At 33.3% G+C, this 15,226-nt stretch overlaps 1 protein-coding gene across 4 annotated transcripts in view; it reads left to right on the forward strand.

The window, feature by feature from the left end:
• Nucleotides 1–601: 601 nt before the first annotated feature.
• The window catches only part of LOC123538317 (caspase-8-like), a 39,976-nt gene continuing 25,351 nt past the window's right edge, over nt 602–15,226 (forward strand). Inside the window, exons 1-5 of one of the 4 annotated variants that reach the window (XM_053529515.1) lie at nt 602–737; nt 10,111–10,344; nt 11,463–11,664; nt 13,006–13,241; nt 14,383–14,502. In XM_053529515.1, the coding sequence (XP_053385490.1) occupies nt 10,131–10,344; nt 11,463–11,664; nt 13,006–13,241; nt 14,383–14,502 (772 nt within the window). In that variant the 5' untranslated portion in view covers nt 602–737; nt 10,111–10,130. Of the gene's footprint in view, nt 738–8,252; nt 8,273–8,671; nt 8,691–10,110; nt 10,345–11,462; nt 11,665–13,005; nt 13,242–14,382; nt 14,503–15,226 lie in introns of those variants that run through there. The other 3 variants (XM_053529516.1, XM_053529518.1, XM_053529517.1) reach the window with 3 other exon arrangements.

Consider the following 15,226-nt stretch of genomic DNA (forward strand, 5'->3'; position numbering starts at 1 on the left):
GTAAATTTTCTAGAACACTTCATTACCCCCGGGTTTTCAACGCAAAACTCCTGTTGCCATAAATAGTAAAATTTTAACTTTAGACCAACCGGCAAAAATTATGTGGTGAATCACCTTAAACAGTCTTATATGTAGTGAAGCACCTTAAAAATACAAAAATACATAAAACAACAACTGCATAATCATAAAGAGACGTATTACAAACTTCCCTCGAAATATCATAGCAAAACGTCATGAATAAAGTAGTTTAAAACAATTCGAAGTCCGTTCCATAAGCTTCACTGTTGCGTAACGATTGCTCACCGTGAAAATCAATATGACATACATGTACGTCAAGTGCACTGTGTTAAAAAACATCAAAATAACAATGTTTTACTTTAAATCTCGAGGAATTACTCAGCAGAAATACTTAATAAATGTTGCTGCATCATGCGAATATTTTTTTAAGTGTTTATATGAAATTGGTATAATGTAACCTAACTAAAAATTTAGTGGTATTTAGCCTATTTTCTATTTTCATGGTTTGCTATTAAAACACTAGCTTGGTTCCCGACTGGTTGTGACACTAACGCTCTACAGAGAGTAAACACGAGCACCAGTGTACTAAAACTCAAATCTATTTTTAGAATTCGGAATTCCCAAAGAAAAGTCGAAAGGAAATTTTGTTTTTATACATTTACTTATATTTCCATTTTCGTTCGAGCGAAATAAACAAGAATAAGTTCGTGTATTTCTTGGTAGGTTATAAAAATCGTTTTTGCTTGAATATTCACGTACTACGAGTCGAAACTGTGGTGTACGACTCGGGGAAAGGACTTTTTTTTTCGTGTAAAGTTTGAATTTGTAGATCTAGCATCGTCATCGAGGGCCATATATGGGTAAAACTTACGAGTAAGTTTTGCCTGAGGGAATAAATCTTGATCTTCTAGACGCTTGGAACTATTTTTTTATGCGCATTAATAATGTGTTATTAGGTTTTATTATATACCGATATCTACTTCATATATTTTCTTCTATATATGTTTCTAATCCATATCTTCATGGTATTTGTTAATTACGAATTTTATTGTGTTTCTAACCTATACATGTATGTACTGTACTGTACACAATTAACGTTTACCGTATCTACACGCCATATTGCACAAGCGATAAAACCAATTAATTTAACGTTTACCGTATCTACACGCCATATTGCACAAGCGATAAAACCAATTAATAACTTTGCAAGACTGTGTACTGTTTACAATGAACAATGTAAAAGTCGATTTATTTTAACTATTACTGATATTTACTCCGTTCTTTAGTTTTTTATTCAAAAGTATTATTTTAGAAAATTGGTGTTATAAATGTTAACTTATTCTAAAGTATTACATGCAACAAAAACAATTTATATATTTTGCTTTTTTATTTATATTGTTATCATTCACCTGTATATTCTTATATTTCAGCTTATTCATTCTTTTATAATATACCTTACGTCTGTTATTCTTTTATAATGCATAAACAAATGTTTCGCATTTTAATATATAGATCTATAATACCTTCCTGAAATATTCTTTCATATTATAAAACTTTTAGCCTACCACCGAATATTGTCGCAGTCATTTAAGAAAAATTTTCACTCAATCACCGAAAATGTAATATGTGGACACAATAAAGAAACTTATTTCATAATAACTTGATTACTTTATAGTAGTGTTATAGAAATGTATAAAGTGTATACAGTATAAAGGTGTTAATACCTCCGCGAAGGATTATCGCTTTTACATATTTAACTGTACTTTGAATATAAATGCTTACAATTACACAGGGTCTGTAAGTTTTACCCATAGTATTATATAGAGCGACGAAAAATTTTTCAACACTACTAGTAATGCAATGCCCAGCGAGGGAAGTTTCTCCCGGGAGAAGGGTTTCTCTTGGGGCTCTTTATACCAGAAAAAGGGGCTACGGAATACTTTTGGGGGTTGTGAAGTGTATTAAAATGCATATTGACGGAAATTTTGCATACCAAAAGAGATAACTCTTACATAAACGTAAATTTTACATGAGTTATCTTTTTATGATTTTTCATATTTTATAAAGAGATAACTCCTTCAACCACAAGCGTTTAAGAGTTGTCTCTTTATGCATGTAACTTATCCTCGGCATATTATATACAGAAATTGAATTATACACTGAGTTATTTAAAATGTTCAATATTTTTAGCTCGACTATTCGAAGAATAGTCTAGCTATTCTACTCACCCTGGCGTCGGCGTCGGCGTCGGCGTCGGTGTCGGCGTCGGCGTCGGCGTCACACCTTGGTTAAGTTTTTGCATGCAAGTACATACAGCTATCATTTAAAGGCATATAGCTTTGAAACTTATTTATTCTTTTTCTAGGTCAATTACCAACCTCACTGGGTCAAGTTCCATAACTCTGACATGTATTTTGAACAAATTATGCCCCCTTTTTGACTTAGAAAATTCTGGTTAAAGTTTTACATGCAAGTTACTATCTCCAAAACTAATGCAGATATTGAATTGAAACTTCATATGTGATTCTGGGGTTATAAAACTAGTTGATAGCAGCAAGTCCCATAACTCTGACCTTCATTTTGGCCAAATTATGCCCCCTTTTGGACTTAGAAAATTCTGGTTGAAGTTTTGCGTGCAAGTACATACAGCTGTTACTAAAAGGCATATAGATTAGAAACTTATTTCTTTTTTTTCTAGGTCAATAACCAACCTCACTGGGTCAAGTCCCATAACTCTGACATGTATTTTGAGCAAATTATGCCCCCTTTTAGACTTAGAAAATTCTGGTTAAGGTTTTCCATGCAAGTTACTATCTCCAAAACTAATGCAGATTTTGAATTGAAACTTCACATGTGTCTTTGGGGTTATAAAACTAGTTGAAAGCAGCAAGTCCCATAACTCTGACCTTCATTTTGGCCAAATTATGCCCCCTTTTCGACTTAGAAAATTCTGGTTAAAGTTTTGCGTGCAAGTACATACAGCTATTACTAAAAGGCATATAGATTTGAAACTTATTTTTTCTTTTTCTAGGTCAATAACCAACCTCAGTGGGTCAAGTCCCATAACTCTGACATGTATTTTGGGCAAATTATGCCCCCTTTTGGACTTAGAAAATTCTGGTTAGGATTTTACATGCATGTTACTATCTCCAAAACTAATGCAGATTTTGAATTGAAACTTCACATGTGTCTTCGGGGTTATAAAACAAGTTGATAGCAGCAAGTCCCATAACTCTGACCTTCATTTTGGCCAAATAATCCCCCTTTTTTGGACTTAGAAAATTCTGGTTAAAGTTTTGCGTGCAAGTACATACAGCTATTACTAAAAGGCATATAGATTTGAAACTTATTTTTTCTTTTTCTAGGTCAATAACCAACCTCACTGTGTCAAGTCCCATAACTCTGGCTTGTATTTTGGGCAAATTATGCCCCCTTTTGGACTTAGAAAATTCTGGTTAAGGTTTTACATGCAAGTTACTATCTCCAAAACTAATGGAGATATCGAATTGAAACTTCACATGTGTCTTCGGGGTTACAAAACTAGTTGATAGCATCAAGTCCCATAACTCTGATATGCATTTTGGTCAAATTTTTTCCCCTTTTGAACTTAAAACTCTTTTGATATTTAACATTTTGGGTAATATTTTCCTGTTTCTGGGACAATATTTCGAATAGTCGAGCTTGGCTGTCTTATGGACAGCTCTTGTTATTAAATTACTGGCAATTCATGACATATATATCACTTTTCTGAAATGTTCGATAACACCATCAATCAATTATAACGGATTATTGTCGTATTAGAAGGTAGAAAGCTTTTTTTCCAATAGCTTACAATCTTTGTATATAGAGTTATTACATTTTATACCTTACAATAAACATCGCTGATTACTTTGTTACGATTATGTGAATAGTGTAAAATATTTTTAATGTTTTTATAACCTTACTACATAATTATCTGTATGAACTTTGTAACTGTAACTTAAATAGATGAATCAACTTTTCTGAAATACAGTATTTGTATAATGATCGATATTATACACGTAGTGCAGTATAATCCAATGTGTACAATACATGTTTATTACTGTTATAATGTCTGATTGACAGAAAACGCTGTATTTCAGAAAAGTGGATTATAGAATTTCATACAATATTATATAACTGTTAAATTATTATAAACTTATGGCTGACAAAGCATTCCATTGAAAAGTTATATTACCCAGAGTAATATATAGAGCGACGATATTTTTTTTTCAACTATGAATATATATATTGCCTTGCGAGGGACGTTCCTCCCCGGAGAAGGGTTTCTTTTTTGGATGTTTGCATCAGAAAAAGGGGCGGAATACTTTTGGAGGTAATCAAGTGTCTTAAAATGCGTGTTTTATGGACAACTTCGATGCAAAGGGAGACAACTCTTACACTTTGTAAATTTGACATGAGTTATGTCTTTACGATTTTGCAAAACATTTATAAAGAGATAACTCTTCCATTGTTATATATGCATGAGTTATCTCTTTATGTTTTACATCTGCGCAACACATATTTTGCTTTCACTTTGTACAGAAATATAATGAATCAGTGCTTAGATATACGTAAGGTCTAAGTTTCACCCATAGTATTATATAGAGAGACGAAATTTTTTCTTTTCATGTATGAATATTTATATTGCCTTGCGAGGGAAGTTCCTCCCGGGAGAAGGGTTTCTCTTGGGGATCTTTGCACCAGAAAAAGGGGCTACGGAATACTTTTTGGGGTAGTCAAGTGTCTTAAAATGCGTGTTTTATGGACAACTTCAATGCAAAGGTAGACAACTCTTACACTTTGTAAATTTGACATGAGTTATCTCTTTACGATTTTGCATATTTTGTAAAGAGATAACTCTTCCATTGTTATGTATGCATGAGTTATCTCTTTATGTTTTACATCTTACCATCACATACTTTGCTTTCATTTTGTACAGATTTAAAATGATTCAGTGCACATATATACGTAAAGTCTGTAAGTTTTACCCATAGTATTATATAGAGCGACGATATTTTGTTTTCATGTATGATTATTTATAATGCCTTGCGAGGGAAGTTCCTCCCGGGAGAAGGGTTTCTCTTGGGGATCTTTGCATCAGAAAAAGGGGCTACGGAATACTTTTTGGGGTAGTCAAGTACCTTAGAATGCGTGTATTATGGACAACTTCAGTACAAAGGGAGACAACTCTTACACTTTGTAAATTTGACATGAGTTATCTCTTTACGATTTTGCATTTTTAAAAAGAGATAACTCTGTAATTGTTATGTATGCAAGAGTTATCTCTTTATGTTTTACATCTTACCAACACATACTTTGCTTTCACTTTGTACAGATTTAAAAAGTTTCAGTGCATATATATACGTAAAGTCTGTAAGTTTTACCCATAGTATTATATAGAGCGACGATATTTTTTTTTCAACTATGATTATATATATTGCCTTGCGAGGGAAGTTCCTCCCGGGAGAAGGGTTTCTCTTGGGGATCTTTGCATCAGAAAAAGGGGCTACGGAATACTTTTTGGGGTAGTCAAGTGTCTTAAAATGCGTGTTTTATGGACAATTTCCATGACAAGGGCGACAACTCTTACATTTTGTAAATTTTACATGAGTTATCTCTTTACGATTTTGCATTTTTAAAAAGAGATAACTCTTCCATTAGGGCTGTCATCGATAGAAACGATATCGATGTATCAACGATATTTTTTTGTCGATCGATTATCGATTCCTATTTTCAAAAATCGATATTTAAAAAATAATTTTACAGAGAGAAAAAACTATCAAGAAAAACACTCAAACCCTCAAAAACAACCGAAGTTCACAAGTTGTAAGTTTGGAAAAATGCAAAAGAGGAGTGAAGGCAAAATAAAAATGGAAGATGTTATTAATTTTTATTTATTTCTTTTATTTCATACGGTAAATATAAACTCAACACAATCAAACAGTAATATGAAAAGTAGGCAATAAAACTAAAAATAGCATTTACAGAAAGGTATATAGTAAGCATATGAACAAATAGGTTGTTAATCTAACTTAATAATCGATATATCAATGTATCGTCGATATTTGTCCTCTGATATATCGGTATCGTCGATATGCCTAAGACCCAATCAATGACAGCCCTATCTTCCATTGTTAGGTATGCAAGAGTTATCTCTTTATGTTTTTCATCTAACCAACACATACTTTGCTTTCACTTTGTACAGAATAAAAAAATTTCAGTGCATATATATACGTAAAGTCTGTAAGTTTTACCCATAGTATTATATAGAGAGACGATTTTTTTTTCTTGTATGATTATTTATATTGCCTTGCGAGGGAAGTTAATCCCGGGAGAAGGGTTTCTCTTGGGGATCTTTGCATCAGAAAAAGGGGCTACGGAATACTTTTTGGGGTAGTCAAGTGTCTTAAAATGCTTGTTTTATGGACAAATTCGATGCAAAGGGAGACAACTCTTACAATTTGTTAATTTGACATGGGTTATCTCTTTACGATTTTGCAAGTCATTAATGTAAAAATGAAAGACTTATATATTTAAGAAAATATGCAAAATCGTAAAGAGATAACTTATGTTAAATTTACAAAATGTAAGAGTTGTCGCCCTTGTCATGGATTTTGTCCATAAAACACGCATTTTAAGACACTTGACTACCCCAATTGCATTCCGTAGCCCCTTTTTCTGATGCAAAGATCCCCAAGAGAAACCCTTCTCCCGGGAGGAACTTCCCTCGCAAGGCAATATAAATATTCATAGTTGAAAAATAAATATCGTCGCTCTATATAATAGTATGGGTAAAACTTACATACTTTACGTATATATATGCACTGAAACTTTTAAAATATGTACAAAGTGGTAGCAAAGTATGTGTTGGTAAGATGTAAAACTTAAAGAGATAACTCTTGCATACCTAACAATTACAGAGTTATCTCTTTTTAAAAATGCAAAATCGTAAAGAGCAAAATCGTAAAGAGATAACTCATGTAAAATTTACAAAATGTAAGAGTTGTCTCCCTTGCCATGGAAAATTTCCATAAAACACGCAATTTAAGACACTTGACTACCCCAAAAAGCATTCCGTAGCCCCTTTTTCTGATGCAAAGATCCCCAAGAGAAACCCTTCTCCCGGGAGGAACTTCCCTCGCAAGGCAATATACATAATCACAGTTGAAAAAGAATTATTGTCGCTGTATATAATACTATGGGTAAAACTTACACACTTTACGTATATATATGCACTGAAACTTTTTTAATCTGTACAAAGGGAAAACAAAGTATGTGTTGGTAATATGTAAAACATAAAGAGATAACTCTTGCATACCTAACAAAGGAAGAGTTATCTCTTTATTATTTTTTTGCAAAATCGTAAAGAGATAACTCATGTCAAATTTACAAACTGGAAGAGTTGTGTCCCTTTGCCTCTATTTTGTCCATAAAACACGCATTTTAAGACACTGGGCTAACCACAAATGAATATTTTGTCTGTATAAAGCATTGTATGGCACAATTTAATAATAACTTAACAGTAATACAATATTGTAAGGAATAATACAATCCACTTTTCTGAAATACAGCGTTTATTAATTTACCATTTGTTTAATCAGGCATTACAACACTAATAAACATTAAATGCACAACTAGGTTTATGCTGTGCTTCCTATATATTATAGATCATTATACACATACTGTACTTCAGAAAAGTTGATTAATCTATTTTAGACATTTCACAACATTAGCAGTCATAACTGATATATTTGGATATTTTATAATATTGTTCAAAACATTGTTATCCACTTTTCTGAAATACTGCTTATTAATTCCCTATATTTTCTATCAGGCATTATAACACTAATAAACATGTATTGTACACGTAGGTTTATGATGTGCTACCTTATTTAATACATATCAATATAAAAATACTGTATTTCAGAAAAGTTTATTAATCTGTTTTATTCATTTCACAATATTAACAGTCATAACTGATATATATATATAGATATTTTTATTTCTTTTAACATTTTATTGCAAGTTTAATAGTAATATCTCATCGGCATATGAATGAAGTGAAATATATGAACGGAAGAAAGTAGTTCCAGGCGTATGAATACATAAGCGTCTACGTGATCCAGATTAAGAAAAAAGGTAAAACTCTCTCGTAAGTTTTACCCATATTATGCCGTCATCGAGTTATTGTCTTCGTATTGTCTACCTGTAAAGGGTTAGACAGTAAAGTAAGGTAGATTATTGTTTATGTGAACATTCTGTAGAAAATGATTTCACTCTTTTTGTAAACATACTCCACAGGAGTCTAAAACCATAGAAGTCTGTCTTTACAAAAAATACCCCCTATATAATTATGTAAAATAAACACCAGGAATGAAACGTCAAAAACCCAGGGTCCCCTGAAAATACGCACGGAACACAGGGTGATCGCAGTTTAGCAAGCGTAGTGAAGAAATAACACTAAAATACACCTACCACACTCGACAGCATTCAAATCTGATACACTTTACAAGAGTAATTTAGAATAAAGAAGGAATAAATTCGGGACCGGGCAAAGAGTTCGAGCGATCCCGTGTGTTCGAAAGATCTGAGTTCGAGCCATTGAAGTTCAACTATAACTCTCACTCGTCTTTAGAGACTTATCGAATATGGTAATGTAATAGCGATTTCCGTCAGTCACCGTTATTTAGTAATTTACTCAATCAGTAAAACGAATTTAATGATTTATTCACAATATCCAAGACATAGTCAAAATTAGTAAATAAAAGCAATCAGTTTAATTATTATTTTCATCCTTGAATCCCGAGAAAAAGATGAGTTGGACACAGCAAAAAAAATGTTAATGACTATGAATGATTTATCGCATTCACAATATATCTTGCTTTTCTCGGAATTTAAGGATTATAAATACTTCTGTTTCCTGTCACTTGCAATATTTTTAAAGGCTCATAATGCCTTTGTTGATAATGCAGGGGTTCCACTAGACCTGAAAACCCAAGAGTCCCAGGACCCTTTGGGTCCAAATTTTGAAGGGTCCTTTTTCAAAATACAAGAGTCCTGCCCTAACACATCAATACAATTGACTATATTGACATTATTTATGTGGCTGCCACAATTTTTGTTATGAACATGACATTGTAATTTATTAATTACTTGTTAAATCTTATTTTCGATGATTGTTTTCTCCAATATATGTCGAAGATTTGAATATTGATTAACATGATGGTAGAAAGTTTTATTGAACCCATTGTTTTTGATTATCTCCCTTTATGGCTCTTACGCCATTTGTTCATATGCAGTAATAAAAGTAGCGCCTTTCTAACCATGTAATTATGCATAACATCTGAGTAGACACTTCGTTCAGCTGTTTTTAACATAAAATTTAAAGCCTTTAAAACTACAGCAAATACATGTATTTGAAACCATCTCCTGTTTTTGAAAGATAAATATTATCTCCTCGCTTCAAATACTATTTTCAGTATTCATTTTATTGATTACGGGACCTCAAGACAGCCCTGTATGACTTTGGGTCTAGAAGTCCGGTAACACTGGATCCCTAGCCACTGCCATCAATAAATCCAGCAGCTCACAGTTTTAATATTTGTGAAGAGAAACATTTAACAAAGTAGATGTTTGTAGACCTTATTCCTTGTGATTTGAAGCATTAGCTGGTGTATGTTATCATAATGACGTTGCATTGCCATAATGTCACTGCTAAATGATCAATCATACCATTGGAAGCTTGCTCAAGAGGCATTTTGCACAGGTCAATACATGATTTTTGCTCAATTATCCCCCGAGTTAATATGAAAATTATTGCTGATCATGTGACTTTGTCTCGACTAGTTGAGAGGACTATAAATGTATAAAGTCACATGACACCCACTGACCAGAACTCAGTGCAGTCAGCTGATGAAGGCTATGCGATATAGCCGAAATATCCAGGTAAAAAACAATTGCTCTGAGCATGCTGAGTAAATGGATTTATTCAAAATATATAAGTGTATAAGTTTTTGATAAATGAATGTTTTTTTAATATTTTTGCAACAGCTGATGATTTTTTATTTTCAGCATTACTTTTAACAGCAAGAATGAGTACAACAGTTTTACCAAGCCAAGCATCTCTACAACAAGAGGTCGCATGTGTGAACGATGACACAGAGGATGTACAATGTGACTCGCTACGGGTAGATAACAATCGAACAGGCTTATCAGATCTACACCAGTGTCTAATTGACATAGATGAAGAAGTAGGGGAAGAAGAGTTAGAAGGTTTTAAATTCTTGTGTCGAGATCATATTTCAGGTATGTGTACGCACAAATATTCCCTTGTTTAGTCTTAGTCAGATAATTATATTCTGTTTATCCTCCAGAATGATTGGAATGTAGATATTTAAATCTTATTTATTTTTTCGTAGTTGTACATGTAGAAAACAGATATTATAAATTAAGAATGCAGTGTGATTGCTTCATGGATAGAAATGCCCAAGAAAAGCAATGTAGAACTGTAGCTAGGTTATTTTTAAACCAGAATGATTTCTAGTTGCCGTAGAATCTAGTCTGATTATATTAAACTCATTTTCTTTCGGCAGAGATAGTAATAAATATAGTTTTCTGAGTTTGAGTTTACGAATTAAAAGAAAACTATTTTCCCTTATGTGTAAGATAGTCACGGACAGTTGATTATGCGCTATAATACATAGCGCATTGATTAACGGTAATAATTTATGAAAAGTGGTCATTCAACTTTGCGAGGCGTAACTGTTCACACGTTAAATTTTATATTTAAGTAATGTTTTGACATTATTGGCAGTGTGAAGTAAGGGCAGATGAACTAATGATTAGTAAATTGATATGTACAAGTTACATTATGAGAGAAATAAGCTTTTATGTTGTTATTAGGTATATGTTTAATGCCGAACATATATATTTATATGTATAAATGTAGTGAAAATTATGAATTGTTGTAATAATATGGTTAAAATTGTCTAATCTATTTATTTCTTTTGTCTGAATATCCGTGGAAATATTTTGACCCCATTCTTCAATCAATTCTTCGAATAGTCGAGCGCGCTGTCATCAGACAGCTCTTGTTATTCAACGAGTTTAATAAATTCAATTTGGAAAGTCACAAATGTAATATTCTTTTTATCACATGTTAGTTTTTCCTACCAAAACATCAAAAATTCTTCTTTCTTAAGCTATTAAAAACAAGTTAATTTGACCAACGTTTCCTATATTTTAAACGACGTCGACGTCAAAGGTTTATAATAATTACACTAGTGTATTATCATTTTTATGTAATGGCTTTATTACACTCCCGCAATGTCAAACATGTGATAAATTTAATTACTCATAACTTTACAACAAGAAATCAAATAGTTTAAATAATCATGTTAAAAAAATCAAAATTTATTTTTCAGTCTCAAAACTTGACAGAGCACAAACATGTCTGGAGATTTTTGATATCATGCAGAAAATGGTCCTTATAGATGTCAACAATGTAGACTTTCTGCTGGAATGTCTTGGACGTGTTCACAGATTTGACCTCGTTAGGAAACTTGGTTTTCAACCAGATGCTGTGAGAGACCATTTACCCAACTTTAAGAAGCTCTACCCATTCAGGTACAACAGTAGATTTGTTAAAATGGTCACTTGAATGTTTATTCATAAGCAGTACATGTACAGTTTGAATGTTTATTCATAAGCAGTACACGTACAGTTTAAACTCTGTTAATAGGGGCCTGTGTGGTTATGGTTGATGACATCACTTGCCTCTTTGTGGGTTCAAAACCTCACTTAATTATGGTTGTAGAAGTTACTTGAAATTCTTTCATGCAAGGAAGTCATCCATTTGGCTTATAGAAAGTCAGTGGTTTTACCCAGGAGCCTGCCTGTTACGAAATAATGCCAGTATGAGCGTCTGGGGGTCTTCCTCCACCATCAAAAGCAGGAAAGTTGCCATAATTATGACCTATAGTTGTGTTAGTGTCTGGTTAAACCAGAGTGAAAAGATATCTTATTGTCAGACACCTTTGAAAGTTAAAGGTAAAGTTTCTTGTTTAACATGGGTAGTGGACGAAAGCTCCCAACATCTTATTTCCAGCCGAGCCCACGGCAGGTGTCATATTTACCTCCCCGGCATCCAGTCTAGGCCGATACTGCTGGAAACAATACCAATTTTAGTAAATCACCCAGCACTGAATACTAATCAGGATATCAGCCGCGACTGAGAATCGAACCCAGACCGATGGCATTGTAGTCCAACATGCTAACCACTGCGCCACTCTGACTCCCTTTTAACAACAAATACCTCTCTACAAATGATCAAGTCAGATATTTTCTTTCCTAGCGATTAAAATGTTTAGTAAATTAACTTTAGTTTGCCTGGAAACAGTCCATTTACAACAAACATCTTTCGTGCAGTTTTCTCAAGTAGAGTTTGCTCTGGAGACTTGGTTGGGGGGTTATTTTAGAAATGTTTAGTTATTCTTGTAACTAATATAAGACAGATTATTTTATATTGGAAAAAGTCCTATACATAATCTGATGTTAGAGATAATGCATTTTTTAGAATCCACAGGGACAGTCGTTGCTTGAGCCCAATATGTCAAGGGCACCAATGTGTCCCGAGAGGTTCTGTAGATGCTCTAACAGGAAACAAACATGCATTAATGCTATTTCAGTATAAACATGTATGAAAGATATTGTTAAGCTTTCATTTTAAGTTATAATTGTTTTAATTATGCATTAAGGGGCCATTATACATTTACGTTTCACTCTAAAACACTCGCATATGAAAAGATGCCTTAACAACTTTTTTTTGATCGCCTTGTTAGCTCTGTTGTCAAAATACCCCTTGTAAATAACAGTATCAGCGGCTTTTTGCAAGAATGGCTATCCAACTGTAAATTACTGCTTTGTTAATAACAACTTACATGTTAAAATCTTGAAATCTATTTTTAGAACTTTACTAATGGATATAACAGAAGACCTGGACGACCAAGAAACAGAGAAAATTCGTTTCTTCCTGAGAGGCAAAATACGCAAGAAACTCTTAAATGAGAAAAGATCCTTGTTACAGTTATTTGTGTTTATGGAGCAGGAGGGACTTCTGGCTCCCAGCAACCTTCAGCTCTTGACAAAAACCATGGAGTCAGTCAGAAGAGGAGACCTGGTGGATAAGATACGAGAATATCAAGGTAAAAAAAAACATTGATGGCTGTCTGAAAATTAGACCTTATTTTATTTTTCCTCCTTAATGGGAAGTGGGAGATATACTAAATTTTTAATTTTTTGAATTTTCTGTCTTTAAGCTTCTACCCTACTACTGGTCAAATTTTTCTCCCCTTTAAAGGACATAGATGATATACAATACTCCTTATAAAAAGCCTGGAAGTGTTTTTCATAGAGCAACACGGATATTGATTTCAATTCATATGCCATTAATACTGAAGGCTTTTAAAAATCAATTTCCATATGATTTAAGGCTCTTGAAACTGGACAGTTTGCAGGTATCATTTGCCTGTTATAACTCTACCATTTTCACCAGGCCTTGATATAATTTATAAAATATTTTTGGTCACCAGATGCTGTTTGTTCCGAAGAATACCAACTTTTGTAAAGCATAAATAAGAAACAAGATGGTTACTCATTAATTACTTAAAGTAGTCAGAAATATTTTTGTTTACGAAGTTTTGGTGTTTGTAATAACTGCATGTGTTTTCTTAGAATTTGGACAAGAATTCTGTTCCTGATATCGGATAATTTGCTTAACAATAACCATTTTCACTGTTACAATTTTATTTTGTGTAGAATAAAGAAAGGGGAATATTGGCACATGTATTTGAAGTTGTTTTTAATAAATAAGAATACAATATAACAGTGTTTATTTAAAGTTAATTTTATTATACCTTTAAATTAACAGATCCTTATCAAGTTTGGTCCATAGTTACATCAGTTTTGTTCAAATTTAGGCACTTATCTCCTTTTAGGGTGTAGTAAGATCCCCTGAACATACTGAATGGTGGGACTTGGCTCCTTTTAAGGGTCGCTAGTTTATATTAAACTTAGTTGTTACTGTTCATGATTAAGTGGGTCATACCTGTATTCAAGATCAAACTGTCAAGATCATGTGAGCGACTTAGGGTCACTATGGTTCTCTTGTTGTTTAATTTGTTAACATGAAGATTCAAATCAAACTTGTTGCATCTCATCAAATATGGAATATGTGTCCAATAAAGAAATATAATAGATGGTCACATGGTACAAATGTGACTCCCTAATTGGAAGAAAAAGTAGGTATAGAATAACTACATGTATGCTTTTTTTTATACTTTTCAGGTCTGCCCCCATTAAAGAGACATGAACCTGGATTACCGAGAAATCTTAATCCCACTGTACCGTCACAGCACCAAGTCAATGTAGGACCAAATGAGCATGTTAACAGAGCTTTTTCACAAGGTTAGTTGTATACAAGTAATAATAGAGCTTAAAATGTATTGTTCTTTATTTTGTTGCAACACATACATTTTCTAATTGTAGGACATTCTAACGTGGCTCAATTTTTTGTCAGTTGAACAGAGAAGAAAGTCAAGCATTGTATATTCTGCTGTAAACAATGGTTGACATTTGGACTCTGTTGAGAGAATGTTACGGCATCAGTTATGACCTCAAATAGCCAAATGACGTCTGCTGTGTTACAACACTGATGAATGAAATTCAGCAAAATTTCCATAATCATGTTCTGTGCATATAAGAATTTTTTTCAGCTCACCTGAGCCAAAGGCTCATAGTGAGCTTTCGTGACCGCTCAATGTCCGTCGTGTGTCGTCCGTCGTGTGTCCATCAACATTTTCTAAAAAAAATCTTCTTGAAAACCACTGGGCAAAATTACACCAAAATTCACAGGAATGATCCTTGGATGGCCCCCTTTCAAAATTTTTCAAAGAATTGAATTCCATGCAGAACTCTGGTTGCCATGGCAACAAAAGGAAAAACTTTAAAAATCTTCTTGTCCAAAACTGCAAGGCATAGAGCCGTGATATTTGACATGTGACATTATCTATTGGTCCTCTATGAAGGTTGTTCGAATTGTGCCCCTAGGGTGAAAAGAGGCCCGCCCCGGGGGTCACAAGTTTTACATAGACTTGTATTGTAAAAAACTTTGAAAATCTTCTTGTATGAA

The sequence above is a fragment of the Mercenaria mercenaria genome, chromosome 18 (genome assembly GCF_021730395.1).
Source record: "Mercenaria mercenaria strain notata chromosome 18, MADL_Memer_1, whole genome shotgun sequence".
In the NCBI taxonomy this organism is placed as follows: Eukaryota; Metazoa; Mollusca; class Bivalvia; order Venerida; family Veneridae; genus Mercenaria; species Mercenaria mercenaria.